We start from the raw sequence: 15,596 nt of genomic DNA, 5'->3' as shown, positions 1-15,596 counted from the left end.
GGGCTGGATTCCCCTCCTAGATTCTCCCCAGCGACACCATAATTATCACACTTAATTGTTATTTCCATTGGATTGACCTTCTTTTAGTGCAATAACTTTTTGTTTTATTATTTTATTCTCAGCAAGTATTACAATGTGTGTCACAAAGTGTATGCTTAATCAATGTTGATAAAGGAAATAATTGTTTCAAATGGCAATTTACCATGTGGGTGAGTGAAAATATGAAAGTGCTAAATAATCAATATATCATCAATTTAATAAATTTATTCTAGGTGTGAGATGAAAAATGGTGCCTTTTCTGTATGTCTTATTATATTTCTATCTGAAAGAAAACAAAAATACATACCTAATTTAACAAAGTAGTCTCTTTTCACGTGGTTTAATGAGTGATGGAGGAAAAAAAAAAACGATCTGCAAACCCTGACTGTTAAGCACCATCTATAGGGTGACGAACACTATGTTTCTGATCTTACAATGCAAAACATGAGTGAGATTTTTCCCAACTTGACATCGTGAGTTCCTATAGAAAGCATTCTTCATCTTTTTCCTTCCATTTTTTGACACAGAGTCAAAACTCTAATTTGGGGGAAAAATGGAAAATCATAGAAAATGAAAGCCAAATTAGAGATCCAGATTATCTTATACGTGAAATTACTATTTCCAACTTTGAATTTTGTAAAAAGTGGCAACTTCAAATTTATAAGAGAATTCCAGTGGTTTCCATTGATTAAACAATTTATTTGATTGCTATATTTTCATCAGAGAATAAAAATATTATGATATATATCATAATGACCTAGCCAAAACTCGAGTCTACATTTTTATGGTTATTTATTAAAAATAATTATCCTCCTAATGCAAGCCTTGCAAATGACTTTAATTTACATGGGAATTTCATGCCACACTCTTTATCATTAAATGGCTATATTTTTGCTGGGCACTAAATTGTAATGTTTAATGGTTTATACACAGTCTCATAAAATTATAATTTCATTATTCTAATTTGATTTAGTTTATACCAATGAATTACATTAATTTTTTTTTTTTTTTACCCAGGTTATTTTCTTTTGTTGTCATTATTCACTGTCAAAGCTGAAAAGAAACACATGATTGGTGGTTTCAATGTTAGCTATATACAAACTTCAAATTTAGTGAATATTCTTTAGAACACAGGGTGCCATGCCGTATTTCTGCAATCTCATGCTTTGTCAAACAGCCATTGATTTCATGATGTGGTTTGCATTTGAACTTTTTAAACTTATTTGTTTATTTCTGGCTTCCAGTCTCATCAGAGCAATTTTTCTCATCTTTATTGCTTCTCCATCTGGTTCAAGAAGTTGTGAGAAAGAAATGTAATAGAATTGAAAAATTACTTGTTTTATTTTATTTTTTTCAAACTTCAGAAAAGTCTGACTACAATTTCAGGGTAACTGGGTTAGTTTTTATCTCATAAAAATGATTTTTCTTTCGTGTTGTCTCCTCATTTCACTGCTATTAATAACTGCATGTTTGCCGGTCAGCATTCACCTCATCATTTCCTCTATGCATACATGTGCGATGCTATTCCTGAAGCTTACTTTTCTTCTATAAATCTGTATGTATGTGATGTGGTTTATTTATTTGTCCCCTCCAAATCTTATGTTTAATTGTGATCCCAGTGATGGAGCTGGTGCTTAGCGAAAGGTGTTTGGGTACTTGGGACAAATCCCTCATGAGTGGCTTGGTGTTCTCGTAGTAATGAGTTCACACGAGAGTTGGTTGTTTAAAAGAGTATAGCAACTCTCTCTCGGGCTCTCGCTCACTATGGGACACACCTGATATCCCTTTGCCTTCTGCCAAGAATAGAAGCTTCTTGTTCACCAGAAGCTGGTCAGATGCCAACACCATGCTTGCACAGCCTGCAGAACCCTGAGCCAAACCTCTTTTCTTTATAAATTACCCAGCCTAAGGTATTCCTTTATAGCAATGCAAAATGAACTAATACGGTATACTACTTAATGTACTTGAAAAAATGGGAAAGACAGTATGATTACATATAAAACACAAAAGAATACAACCCTTAGAAAAAAAACATAGAATGAAATCCTCATGATCTAGGCAAAGGGTTCTTTGAATTTTTTGTAAAAAGTGAGATCAAAAAATTGGACTTAAAATCTTAAAATTGTGCTTTGTTGAAAACTGTCAAGAAGATGAAAAGACAAGTTACAGACTGAGAAAATATTTGCAAAACACATCTGACAGATGACTGGTATCTCAAATATAAAATGGACCCTCAAAAAGTCAGCAATAAAAACAAACATACATACAAACAGTCTAATTAGAAAATGTACAAATGACATGAGCAGACTTGTCACCATGATGGCATACAGATGGGGAAGAAACACAAGAAATGGTGTTTAAAATCATTATCCATCAGGAAAGTGCAAATTAATATCACAATGAGATATTATTACATAGGAATCAGAATGAGTAAAATACAAACTGGCACCTACATAAAATGCTAGCAAAAAAAGAGAAACCGAGTCATTCATATGTTGTTGGCGAGTGTGTAAAAGGTATAGTACACTGACATGTCTTTTATAAAACGAAGTATGAAACTGCCATAGTACCTAGCAATTGTAGTTCTGGGCATCTATCCCAGACAAATAAAAATTATGTTCACACCAGAACCTGTACATAAATGTTCATAGCAGCTTTATTTGTATTAACCAAACACTGGGAATAGCCTAGCTATCCTTCCATGGGTGAAACGCTAAACAAACGCTGTTATATCCACACCAGGGAATGTAACTGAGCAATAAAAAAGAATCAAACTATTGATGGATATAAACAAACAACTGGAATAAATTTTCAAAGAATTATGCTGAGTGAAAAGCACGAACCTCTAAAGGTTACACGCTACGTAATTCCATTTATATAACACTGGTAAATGTTTTGATTTGAAATGACAAAATGATAAAAAATGGATAACAAATTAGTGGCAGTCAGGGGTTAGGGATGGGTGCGGGCAAATGGAAGTATTATGCAGCTATACGTTGTTTTACTGCACTTTTCTCCATTGTGCTTCACAGATACTGCATTGTTTTACAAATGGAACCTGCGAGTCTATGGATGCCATCTTTTTAACAGCATGTGCTCACTTTGTGCCTTTGTGTCACATTTTGGTAACTCCACAATATTGTAAACCTTTTCATTATTATTATATCTGTTATAGTAATCTGTGATCCGTGATCCTTGATGTCACTATTGTCATTGTTTAGGGGTAACACAGACTGTGCCCACATAAGATGGTGAACTAAATCCATAAATGTGGTCTGTTCTGACAGCCCCACTGACTGAATATTACCCTTCTCTCTTCCCTTCCTTCGGACTCCCTGTGCCCTGGACACAACTATATTGAAAGTAGGCCAATTAATAACCTTGCAAAGTCTTCTAAGTGTGCAAGTGAAAGAAAGAGCTGCATATCTCTCACTTGAAATCAAAAGCTATAGATATAATGAAGTTTAGTGAGGAAAACTTGTTAAAAGCCAAGATAGGGTGAAAGCTAGGCCTCTCGCACCAAACAGTCAAATTGTGAATGTAAAGAAAAAGTTCTTGAAGGAAATTAAAAGTTTGACTCCAGTGAACACACAAATGTTAAAGCAGAACAGACTTATTGCTAATATGAAGAAAGTTTGAGTGGTCTGGATAGAACATCAAACCAGCCACAACATTCCCTTAAGCCAAAGTCTAATCCAGACCAAAACTCTAACTCTCTTCATTCTGTGATGGCTGAGATAGGTGAGGAAGCTGGAAAATAAAAGTTTGGAGCTGGCAGAGATTGTTTCATAAGGTTTAAGAAAAGAAGCAATCTTCATAATATAAAAGTGGAAGGTAAAGCAGCAAGTGCTAATGTAGAAGCTGCAGTGAAGTGTCCAGAAGACAAAACAGCCTTCTACTGGAAGAAGATACTGTCTAGGACTTTCTAGCTAGAGAGGAGAAGTCAATGGTTGGCTTCAAAGAATAGTCTTCAAAGTTTCAAAGAATAGCTGATTCTCTTGTTAGGGTATAATGCAGCTGTTGACTGAAGCCAGTGCTCATTTACCATTCCAGAAATCCTAGGGCCTTTAAAAACTATGATAAACCTCCTCGGCCTATGCTCTATGGATGGTACAACAAAGCTTAGATGACAGCACATCTGTTTACTGCATGGTTTACTGAATATTTTAAGCCCGCTGTTGAGAACTACTGCTCAGAACAAGAGTTTTGTTTTGTTTTTTAAAATACTACTGTTCATTTACAGCGTGCCTGGTCACCTAAGAAATCGGATGGAGAGATACCAAGAGATGTTTCCATGTGAACTAACACTGCATCCATTCTACGGCCCATGGATCAAGGACAATTTTTGACTTTCAAGTCATATTATTTAAAAAATACAGTTTGTTAGGCTGTAAATGCCATAGATAGCAATTCCTCTGGATCTGGGCAAAGTATATTGAAAACTTTCTGGAAAGAATTTACCATTGTAGATATCATTAATAACATTTGTGATTCATTAGGAGAAGTCAAAGTACCAGCATGAACCAGTGTTTGGACGGAGCTGATTCCAGCCCTCATAGATGACTTTGAAGTTTTCAATATTTTAGTGGAGGAAGTCACTGCAGATGTGGTAGAAATAGCAAAAGAATTAGAATTAGAAGTGGAGCCTGAAGATATAACTAAACTGCTGCAATCTCATGATAAAAGTAATACAGCTGAGGAATTGCCTCTTATGGATGAGCAAAGATAGTGGCTTTTTTTGAATCTACCCCTGGTGAAGATGCTGTGAAGATTGTTAAAATGACCACAAGGGATTTAGATGATTACTTAAACTTAGTTGCTAAAGCAGCAGTAGGTTTTGAAATGACTGACTCGAATTGTGAAATAAGTTCTATGAGTAAAATGCTATCAAACAGCATCAGATGCTACAGAGAAAATCTTTTGTGAAAGGAAGAGTCAATCACGTCACCAAACTTCAATGTTGTATTATGTGAAAAAATTGCCACAGTGACCCCAAAAGTCAGCCACAACCACTCTGATAAATCAGCAGCCATCAACATAGAGAAAAGGCCCTTCACCAGCAAAACGATTACAGCTCACTGAAGGTTTAGGTTATTGTTTTCAATATTTAGCAATAAACCCTTTTTAGTTAAGATATGTACATTGCTTTTTAGAAATAGTGCTATCACATACTTAATGGACTACAGTATAGTATCAATGTAACTTTTTTTTTCTGATTTATCTGTTTTATTTGGGTCTCAGTACAGTAAGGAATAAAATGTAACCTTTTTTTTAAGGGGGAAAAGACATTTGCTTTCCATTTCATTAAGTTTTAGAAACTAACCCAAAGAGAAGGGACGGAACTCCACCCACTTCAAACTTTCAATACTTTTATAATATTTACACACTAGAATTCAGAACATCTGAAAAACCAAAATGCACTTTGGAATAGACTTTTAATCTAAAAGTACCATAATAACATTTTGTTAGTTACATAGTCAATAATAGTCATTGAATCCTAAAAATAATATTTTTTCTAGTAATTAAAATCTGAAAAAATACGTCTGCTAAATTTCAACTTTTGATGTCTCCTCTAACTTTCAGGAGAAAATAACATTCAGGATTCTCTCTTCCTCACTGACGAAAGAGAAGACAAACTAATAATCTACATTGAAACTTTGTTATTTATCATGATCCAGTGGTATACTTGTTTATAAACATAAATATAAGAGCCAAACATTCGAAGAGAATAGGACCCAAACTTTGTCGCTTCAAATCACAACATGTTTGGACAAAAAAAAAAAAAAAAAAACACAAACATTCTGCAAACCCTGCTATCAATTTGAGTACTGATATTTAAAAGTCTTATTTGTTCTTATTCAAAGCACTTTGTATATGACATTTGTTTTTCCTGCTGCTCTAAGATCAGACCTGACTTTCAGTTAACTCTCCCCTCCACTGTCCGTGAGTCCTGGTCTAGATTCTCTGTAGTTCCAATTTTTTCAGAGAAAGAACCCCTCATCTCGTGGATTTGGGGAACATTGCTGTCCAGCTGGGGTGATTTTTGTATGTACTGGGAAATGAAAAAATTTGTGTAATTTGCTTTATTGTGATAGCTGCTTTATTGCAGTAGTCTGGAACTGAACCAACAATATTTCTGAGGTATTTCTCTGAAAGGACAATTTCAGGATTCTTGTGGTGATGGAAATTTTCTGTATTTTGTCTATATATATTTGTTCTGTATTTTGTATCCAGGTTGTGGATACACAAACCTGTATGTGTGGTAAAACAGTATAAAACTAAATAAACACACAAATACATACACACACACACACACACACACACGTAAGTACATGTAAATCTTTGGAAATAAGCATAACATCAGTGGGTAATGAAACACATGTCAAAATCCTGTGATATTTGCATTACAGTTTGAAAGATGTTTCCATTGGGGGAAAATGGGTACATGGTACATGAGATATGCTTGCATTATTTCTTACAATTGAATATGAATCTACAATAATCTAAAAAACCTTTTTTTCTAATTTCATATTTGGTACTTCTAACTTTAGAAAGATGGCTTACTATAGTTTCATAATTTTGAGATAGAGAAGATATTTTCATCCAGAAATTTCAAATATCAGCAACTGAAGTCTAAAGAGATGAAGTGCCTGACTTGCAGTCACTCCAGAGCAGCTATGAAAAAATATCAGTTTCCTGCCTTCCCCCAAAGTACAGGGCATCTTGCATTCTGAATGCTGAAGTAGCATAGTGAGTGGTCTGCTGGGTGTAATTAATCCTCTCGAAGTACACTGGTGCCCTGAAAGCATGTCATGCCAATGTGGATCACACCTCATTTCCAGAGGGGTAACCTGGCCCTTTATGTATAGTATTAGGAAAAGATTTTGTAAAAAACACACAGAAGGAATTTGGTAAAACAATTAGATTAGACCTAAAGGAAATCATAAAATAAGTCAACTAGAGTTAATTAAACTCCTGTATTAAAATTATTTAAAGTAATAAAATTTTGGTACAATTCTTATTCAAGCATGGAAAAACAATGTTTGCAAATGTTAGAGAAAAGAACCATACTAACTCATAAGTAGCTAAAAGAAGTTTAGAATGGCTAAAGTATAGTGTATGAGAGAACGATGCAGAGAAGCGATGCTGGTTCCAGAAACCCAGCCCTGCAAGATTGTAAACAAAAGAGAGAAATGAGCTTATTTGCCTTTCAGACATACCTTGTTGTCTATCAGGCACTTCTCATCACTTAAATACCTTGTGGGCTGGGTCTGGTGGCTCACACCTGTAATCCCAGCCCTGTGGGAGGCTGAGGTGGGTTAATCACAACGTCAGGAGTTTGAGACCAGCCTGGCCAATATGGTCAAATCTCATCTCTACTAAAAATACAAAAATTAGTCAGATGTGTGGTACGTATCTGTAATCCCAGCTACTTAGGAGGCTAAGGCAGAAGAATCGCTTGAACCCAGGAGACGGAGGTTGCGGTGAGCCAAGATTGCGCCAGTGCACTCCAGCCTGGGCAACAGAGAGAGACTCTGTCTCAAAAAACAAACAAACAAAACCTTGTGTTTTCTCCAATAAGTAGCTCTTTTATCATGGTTTTAAAAATAGCATGTGATAATATTTCACTAGGTAAAATAACTAGTGGAGGAATTTATTTATATAGATTCAAATGGCTCCTCTATATTTAATTACTTTAGAAAAGGTTTCCATGATACACTGTTAGATAAAAACATTAAGTTATAGGTATAGTGTGATGAAATTCTTGATAAAAATGATAACAAAACCATAACCTATATAGCTGCATGTATATTTATATATTAATACATTTGTAAAGGCAAAGGAAAAACATGGAAAAACAGCAAATTATGACCAGTGATTCCATTAGAAGATTAGGAATCAAGGAGAGACTGCAAACTTTAATAGAGCTACATAAAATGTTTTTGAGTAATTAAATACAGAATTTTCTACCGTTGTAATTCAGATGATGGAGATACATGAGTTGACTGAAACAAATACAAATGTTCCTGAGCAGCAGTGTCCAATAGAAATGCATTTCAAGGCACAAATGCAAGCTACATACATATTTTTCGATTTTCTAGTAGCCACATTGAAAAAGGAAAAAAGAAACATAACTCGTTTAGTTAGTACTTACGAAGTATTGATATAAAATATACTATCAGTTCAATATGTAGCCAATATAAAATATTTATGAGCTAGTTTACATTATTTTCATACTGTCTTAGAAATCTGGTGTGTGTTTCACACAGCACATCTTAATTCAGACTTGTCACAATTATAAGTGATTGATAGCTGTATGTGGATAGGAGCTACCTTATTGAACAGTGCAGCTCTAGAGGAAATTATGGTTTTGCTACTGGTGAAATTGACCTGCGGCGACACCTTCACTGTCAGCCTAGTGACGGTGTGACTGTCCCCAGGTTTGGTCCCACTGTCCCAATCTTAGTTCAACTGTACATTGTCCATCTCTATCGTTTTTCAGTTGAGAAGCTTTGATATTATTTAATACATTTTATTATTACCAATATGCATATAGGTTACCATCAAATCTACACTTGCAGTGAAAAAGAACAGTGTATTTTCTGAAAACAGTAAGAAACCAACTTTGAAAAAATTCTCTGAACACAACTTTGTAGAAAAACAAAAGATAACATGGTATTAATTCTGAATTTTAACTTGAATGTTTGGACAACTATATCTTCTACAAGGGCAAAGAGGACAAAATGTTCCCCAAACAAAAAGTCAGTGGTCAAGGCATTTATAATGTGATGTCTCGTCCAAATATCGAGATGAGGAGGTGTTTAAGCCCCCAGCTTGACCACCAAACACCTGGGTAAATTTAGATAATTTCCATAAATTCCCTGGGCTTTACTTTCCCCAGTTATCTACAGTGAACTTGTTTAACATGGTTCTAAAATTTAAATTAAAAAAGGCACGTGATAACACTGTATAAATAAAATGCCTTTTCAGACGTTGTAAAATCAGAATAAAGGTTTTGGAGTTAAGAGGAATGCCAGTAATATTAAATTTCTAAAATCTATGGTTAGTTTTAAGTCAGAATTTCAGATAATCCAAAAAAGAAAAATATATTGTAAGCATGTTTACAGGGCCACAATGGATAGTTCTTACTAGGTTGAGTTTTAAGGACACTGAGCGTGGAAGGCAGCTGTATACACTGTAGAAGACAGATAAAAATACAATGCACAAGGACTAAGAATGGACAGACTTCAAAACTTGGTGGCCTCTCTTCAATAAAGAGCCATGAGACTGGATAGTCATTTACTCAACTACATCCCAGAGTTATTAAGGATTATTGAATGTTAGAGGAATATATTCTTATGCCATTGTTACTTATGTTTCCTCCACCTTTGCTAGAAAATTGACCTTGCTTCTTCAAGAATAGCATGGTAAGTCTACTATCCTTGACTTTTCATCAATTTGTTTGATCACTAAAATATTGTTGCTGTCTATGTCAAGGGAGGAAAGTGAGTATGTTTTTGCATTAGTTTAATTGCCATCCAGTAAATAGAGTAACTATTTTAAGAAAATTTGATATACAAATATTCAGCTTATGAAATAGATACATTTTGAGGATGTTTAGCACTTTGAAAAATTACTCATCATTTTACAAAATAATTCACCACCATTTAAAAAAGTATAGCCAATTTCCTTACTGAAGTTAATGTAGATTTATTTGCACAGAAATTTTCAGGAAAACCTTTGTTACAAATGATGAGGTACATCTTTATAGCATACTTTCTTATAAATGGAACTTCCAAAATATACTTGTGATAAACAAAGTGTTTTAAACTTACCTGTTAGTCTATTAAACTGAATTTTCAACACTCTCCTTCACCCAATTCAGACACCAAATTTAAGAAAAATAGATTTTTTAAGATTAAGAGAGTATGAAAGAGGAGAAATATTGTTTATGTAAATGAAGGTGATTTCAAACTTCTCTGTAGCATTTAGAAATTTCTGTGGATAGAAATATGAGTAGAAATGAAAACCCTGAAGTACTCACTTACAGACCTCAAAGAAATAATATTTCTTTGCTTGCTATCCTGCTGTTGTTTTACTTTTCTTAGTTTATCCCTACTCATCTTTATTAATGCTACATAATATCACTACATATTTAGAATAGCATTCAATTCTAGTGATATTAGTAGCAGCTGGTACTAATAATATCCAACACTTTGTTCATACTCATAAACACATCTGTCAGCAACATCTGGGGTTTGTTAGAATCATCCTTTCTTGGACACTGAAAAGGATGGTCTTATGTGTTCCAAATACATTCCTCTACTACCATGATGCTCCCCTATAAAATGTCAGCACCTTAACCCCTGGTGTAAATAAGCAACTGGGGAAGAAAAGGTTTTGTTGCTTGTACTGTTATTGGTGTTGCTTAAAGGAACAGAGAGAATTTGAAATTAAATTCTGGTAAAGTAGGTATAATGGTGATGCATAGTGTCCTTACTTTGGGGAAAAAACAGAACAAAACAGCAATGCACAGGAGAGGCAACAAGAAATTAATGGAAAATATCCCAAATGTTAAGAATAGGCCTACAATTTCTCTACTACAGGATGTATGATTTAGAAAAAATTGAGTAGCCCCAGGATTTGCTCTGAGCCCTAATATACTTAAGATAAAGATGTTCTTGAAACAATAAATACATTCATGAGGCTTGTGTTTCTCCAAATCTATCTGATCCATTCCTAAGTCCCTAAAAACTAGATTTAGGAGTGAACAGGGGCTTAGTGCTCCTGGCTTTTCTGAAAATTAAAATCTAATATTTCAAATTGAGTTCTGAGATCACATACTAAGTATGTTTTAAAGATCTACTAGCTTTAATGTAATTTAGTCTAAAGAATCAAATATAGAACATTTTATATTTTGCACGTTTCTCTTGCTTTAGAAGAAGGGACACTTACGAAGCTTACCATACTCTTCTCTCTCAAGGTATAGGACTTCAGAAGTGGCAATGGTAACCCCTGTATATGCATATTTTATAACTTGCTCTTTTATGTTCTGAAAAGCAGTACAATGCAGTGGTGAAGGGAATGGCTCTGATGGACATATCACAGATCCATCATGAGCTGTGTTACCTTAGCCAGTTAGTGCTGGTGTCAGTTTCATCGTCTGTAAAATGGGGACAAAAACAGGAGCTACTTCAGAGGGCTATTAAGAGCAGTACATATGTGTTAATAGGTGTATAGGAATAGAACAGACTGGCATTGTTATTGCTGTTATTCCTTATTTTGATGTTTGGTAATGAGAAACTGAGTCCCATAATATTATGCGGTTTGGGGTCAATGATAAACCATAGGCAATTTCTGAGGTTTGCAGAGTAATTTTTGAAATAAAATGAACTTAGCATTTTTCTATTTATTTGAAATAAATGCTAATTTTATGTGGTGAAGAAACTTCCCATAGTGGCTTAAATAGACACAAGCAATGTAATTTAAGCTTTAAGTTTCTAGTACCAATTTTATGTAAATTGGGAACATTTTCCTTGTAATAGTTTGGTGAATTACTATAAGCTAAATTATATTGCAAACAAGAAAGAAAGAAAAACAAGAAATAAGAATGCTTTTCCTATAGGCAAAACTATATATCTGCTGATAAAATTGATAATGATTTTTGAGTGATTTTAATTTTAAAGAAATATATAACGATTACTGGTGAAAAGAGGAGACTGCTAGGTTTTTGTACTTCTTTTGAATTGATTACAATATTGCGTTGATTGAAAATACTGGAATTCAACTTTGCTTAGATTTAGATTGTTGAGAATACATTCGTTTTCATTTGGATATTATTAGTATGCAATCATCTTGCTTGTTAAATGTGCTTACAGTATTATGGTTTATTATTCTTTTCTATAACTGAGAAATTTTGCCATATTTTTGAATTTCAGTTATTCGTAAAGACTCATTTATACTGATAAGCAGTTGAATCTGAAATAGGTAATTAAAAAAAACTGGAGGGGTGAGTTTTTTTCTGACAAAATGTCATCGAAAATCATCAATCATCAAAAGGTATTAAGACAAACACTTTTTTACTTACTGAAAGGAAACCCTGGAACAACCTAAAACCCTACAAAGTATTTCTGACTTTGAGGGGGTTTAGACATGACTCCATGAGAAGAAGACTTGCTTGCTTTAATTGTGTACAACAATTATTTACATGTCCTTAAGAAATAATTTGGTCAAATTTGTGTTTTAAAGTCAAACTGTAGGACTAGGTGAAAAGTCCTTGGCGAGTAACCCTCTCTAGAGACCCTAAAAAATTATGAAAAGCTATAATATTTCAGCCATGTTGGTTTTTGCGTATAAAAATAGCTATTTTAGGAGTCAACTACCACATGAAATAAATGACGTTTTAATTGAAAAAGATAGCTAAAATGTTTCTGTGGGTTATTGCAACAGTACAAGAATACAAGGTGCATTTATTTATTAACCAAAACAATTGTAAAACAAATTGTGAAAGCAAAAGCAGGCTACAAAACAAAAAGGTTTTCGATTGCCTTTGCCTTATTTAAACATGTTACAGGTTAATATGCCACAGTTGATAAATGCTATAAAGTGTTAAGTTAGCATTTGCTAATACAATTTAAACATTTTCCCACACCCAGAGCACTACGGAAAATATATATGTGTGTATGGTAAACGCTTCCTCCTTCAAGTATCACAATCTTGTGGTCACATAATCTTCCTGGGTGACTGTGTCTGGGAGGTTTAGATCATAGTCTATACTAGAGTCCTCTTCTTTTGCATGTTTCTCCTTTGGTATTATAGGAACCGTGTCCTCCACCACCACCTTCTCTGACTTGAATGGGCACACTCTCTTGCCTACCTGTAACCCCAGTGTGTCCGTATTCCTTTCTCTATGGTTTACTAACACACACTGTTCACTGAGGCCGGGAATGCTCAGGTCAGCCCGTGAAGCTAATCCTCGAGATTCCAGTTGAATATTTCTCTCAAGTGGTCCTGCAGCCTGTTGACGAGCAACTTCTTCTGAAACAGAGAAGATTTGGTTTGCATTTTGCTCAGCAGCATTTTGTTTTGATCGTCTATGAAATAACCCAAAGTTTTTGATATCGGTCACAAAATTCGCTTTTCTCTGCTTCTCCCTGGGTGGCTCCTGCACCACCAGGGCAGAGCCATTGCTTATGTTATGTCTTTCAGAGGCAATTGCTGCTGATCTCGGATGAATCAGGGTGGTTAAATCAAAAAGGCTGAAATTCTTTTTCTTGTCCTTGCTATTACCTTCGTTATCACTCTTTTCATCTGAGTCTGCCGAATTTGGGGACTCCTTGGAGGCATTTGCAGATTGTATTGTGGAAAGTTTGCTTCCTCTTAGTAATCCCAGAACTTCAAAGCGGAAACTAGAAATGTCTTGCTTTAGTTCCTACGTAGAATTTAAAATGAAAAATTAGGTTAGGACTTAAACATTTGGAAATACCATTTTCTTGTCTCATATATGGGTCAGAACTGTTTTCACTCCTTTTCGAAAACAAGGATTCTACTCTACTGTGGTTCTATTTAGAATTCCAAGTTCTCTCACGGATACTTGATGTCATTTTGATGTCTACTAATTTCCTTATTGGAATTGGGAAGGACACTTCCTAAGGATGCAAAAAGAAACATGAGTTATCTTTGCCACCAACGCGCAGCTGAGTATATTGGGTTTCTCTGGGACTACAGTTTCGAAGACTTGCTCTCCAAATGATTCATCTGCTGCCAGGTTACTTCACTGTCTCTGGGGTGTATTTTATAAGATTTTTAATATTGGCACATTTTTCTGTCCACAGGGATATCTGAAAATTATGTGGAGCCTAACTTTTCAAGAGCTGGTAGTTACTTGCAGTTGTATACTGTCTTAAGGAGGACTTTACCCCTAAATCTGGGTCAGCCTCTACATCCTAGGAATCTCTTCGGATCTAATGACATTTCTTAGACTCATCCTTTTTCCTTGTCTTTTGGGGAAACTGAATTCTCAGTCTTAACCTGATGGCAGCCTTCTTGGTGGCTTCCTGCCCTAACCTATCTACTAAAGCAACATGAATCATTTAACATTACAATTTGAACTTTATGACTGCAAAGAAAATCTGGGCTTCTTGCTAGTTTTCAACCTGCACTTTAGGTTTTGTAATTTCTCTATCTTCTTACCTAATTCACTACTTCATTCTCATATTCAAACCTGCTATTTTCTATGTTAAATATCTCCTATAGATTTTCTTTAATTTGTTTGTTTGTTTTTGGCCTGTAAGATCTTATTGACCTTAATCATTCTTCCAAAATCTCTAAACACTAAACAATTTTAACCTAAATTATTTTAAACATGTGATTCAAGCATATAATATTTCATACATTTTACTTGTTTCCTCTTACACAATTTAAAAAATATCAAGGAGAATGTTTATAAGTGTATTAGTTACAATTAAACTCAAATCTTAAATTTTCTGCTATCAAAGTTTTGCAGAACACACAAAGTTTTTGTTGTTGTTAGTGTGTTAGTTACTAAATGTTTCAGATTTTAAAATCAGGCTGAAATTTCAGAAACAAGCTCACTCTGGGATCAGGTAAGTCAGAAGAATGCCTTAATCACTAGGCTTTTCTCTGTATGTTTGAAAACATTGTATTTGGAGAAGAAGTTTCATCACTAGCTTTTCTTTTATTTTTACAGTTCTATAGGGTTTCAGTTGAAAGATGAGAAGGCACACAGGCTTGCTGGAACACACAGCCCGCATTTCTAGCTCTGATTTTAAATATGCTCTATCTGGATCCATATTCTGTACAATCTGCCTCTTGTGATGGAGATGAAAATGGTTACCTTAAAGTTCTCTTCGGTCAGTCCTTCTTCAGTTTTAGCATCTCTAATCATTGCAGCAACGTATCGCTTCACCAGGTTCCTCATAACTTCCTGAGGCATTTTAGAACAAGAGTATTGATACTCAGTGAGTAAATACATTTCCTCCTGAGTCAGTTCTGAAGGGGGGACTGCATTTTATTTTAATGAAAATTTCAAGACATAGTACAAGGACAACTTACTTGGTACTGGTGATGTCTTCTCAAATTATCAGCAGCTCGCCTCTGAAAAGGAAAAGGACATTCCCTTCTGGTTATACTGTTATATTACTATTCTAAAAAGTAATTTTTTTTTTTTTTTAAATCAAGAATGTTTTTATTCTCATTTCTTCAAAGTGGGAGTTTTACTAGTCAATGGGCAGTGGCTAAAGAGTGCTGCACATGGGCCGGGCGTGGTGACTCACGCCCCTAATCCCAGCACTTTCGGAGGCCAAGGAGGGTGGATCACGAGGTCAGGAGATCGAGACCATCCTGGCTAATACGGTGAAACCCCGTCTCTACCGAAAATAAAAAATGAGCCGGGTGCGGCGGCGGGCGCCTGTAGTCCCAACTACTCGGGAGGCTGAGGCAGGAGAGTGGCGTGAACCCGGGAGGCGGAGCTTGCAGTGAGCCAAGCTCGCACCACTGCATTCCAGCCTGGGGGACAGAGCCAGACTCCGTCTCAA

At 35.1% G+C, this 15,596-nt stretch overlaps 1 protein-coding gene across 7 annotated transcripts in view; it reads right to left on the bottom strand.

The window, feature by feature from the left end:
- Positions 1–7,938: 7,938 nt before the first annotated feature.
- TRPC4 (transient receptor potential cation channel subfamily C member 4) overlaps positions 7,939–15,596 on the bottom strand; it is a 195,695-nt gene continuing 188,037 nt past the window's right edge. For 4 of the 7 annotated variants that reach the window (XM_023208687.2, XM_031934951.1, XM_023208693.2 and 1 more), the window contains 3 exons: positions 15,115–15,156; positions 14,897–14,986; positions 7,939–13,471 (listed from right to left, as the gene is read on the bottom strand). In XM_023208687.2, the coding sequence (XP_023064455.1) occupies positions 12,749–13,471; positions 14,897–14,986; positions 15,115–15,156 (855 nt within the window). In that variant the 3' untranslated portion in view covers positions 7,939–12,748. The remainder of the gene's footprint in view (positions 13,472–14,896; positions 14,987–15,114; positions 15,157–15,596) is intronic. The other 3 variants (XM_023208690.2, XM_023208689.2, XM_023208688.1) reach the window with 2 other exon arrangements.

The sequence above is a fragment of the Piliocolobus tephrosceles genome, chromosome X, assembly GCF_002776525.5.
Source record: "Piliocolobus tephrosceles isolate RC106 chromosome X, ASM277652v3, whole genome shotgun sequence".
Taxonomy (NCBI): Eukaryota; Metazoa; Chordata; class Mammalia; order Primates; family Cercopithecidae; genus Piliocolobus; species Piliocolobus tephrosceles.
This window is presented reverse-complemented; position numbering and strand designations above follow the sequence as displayed.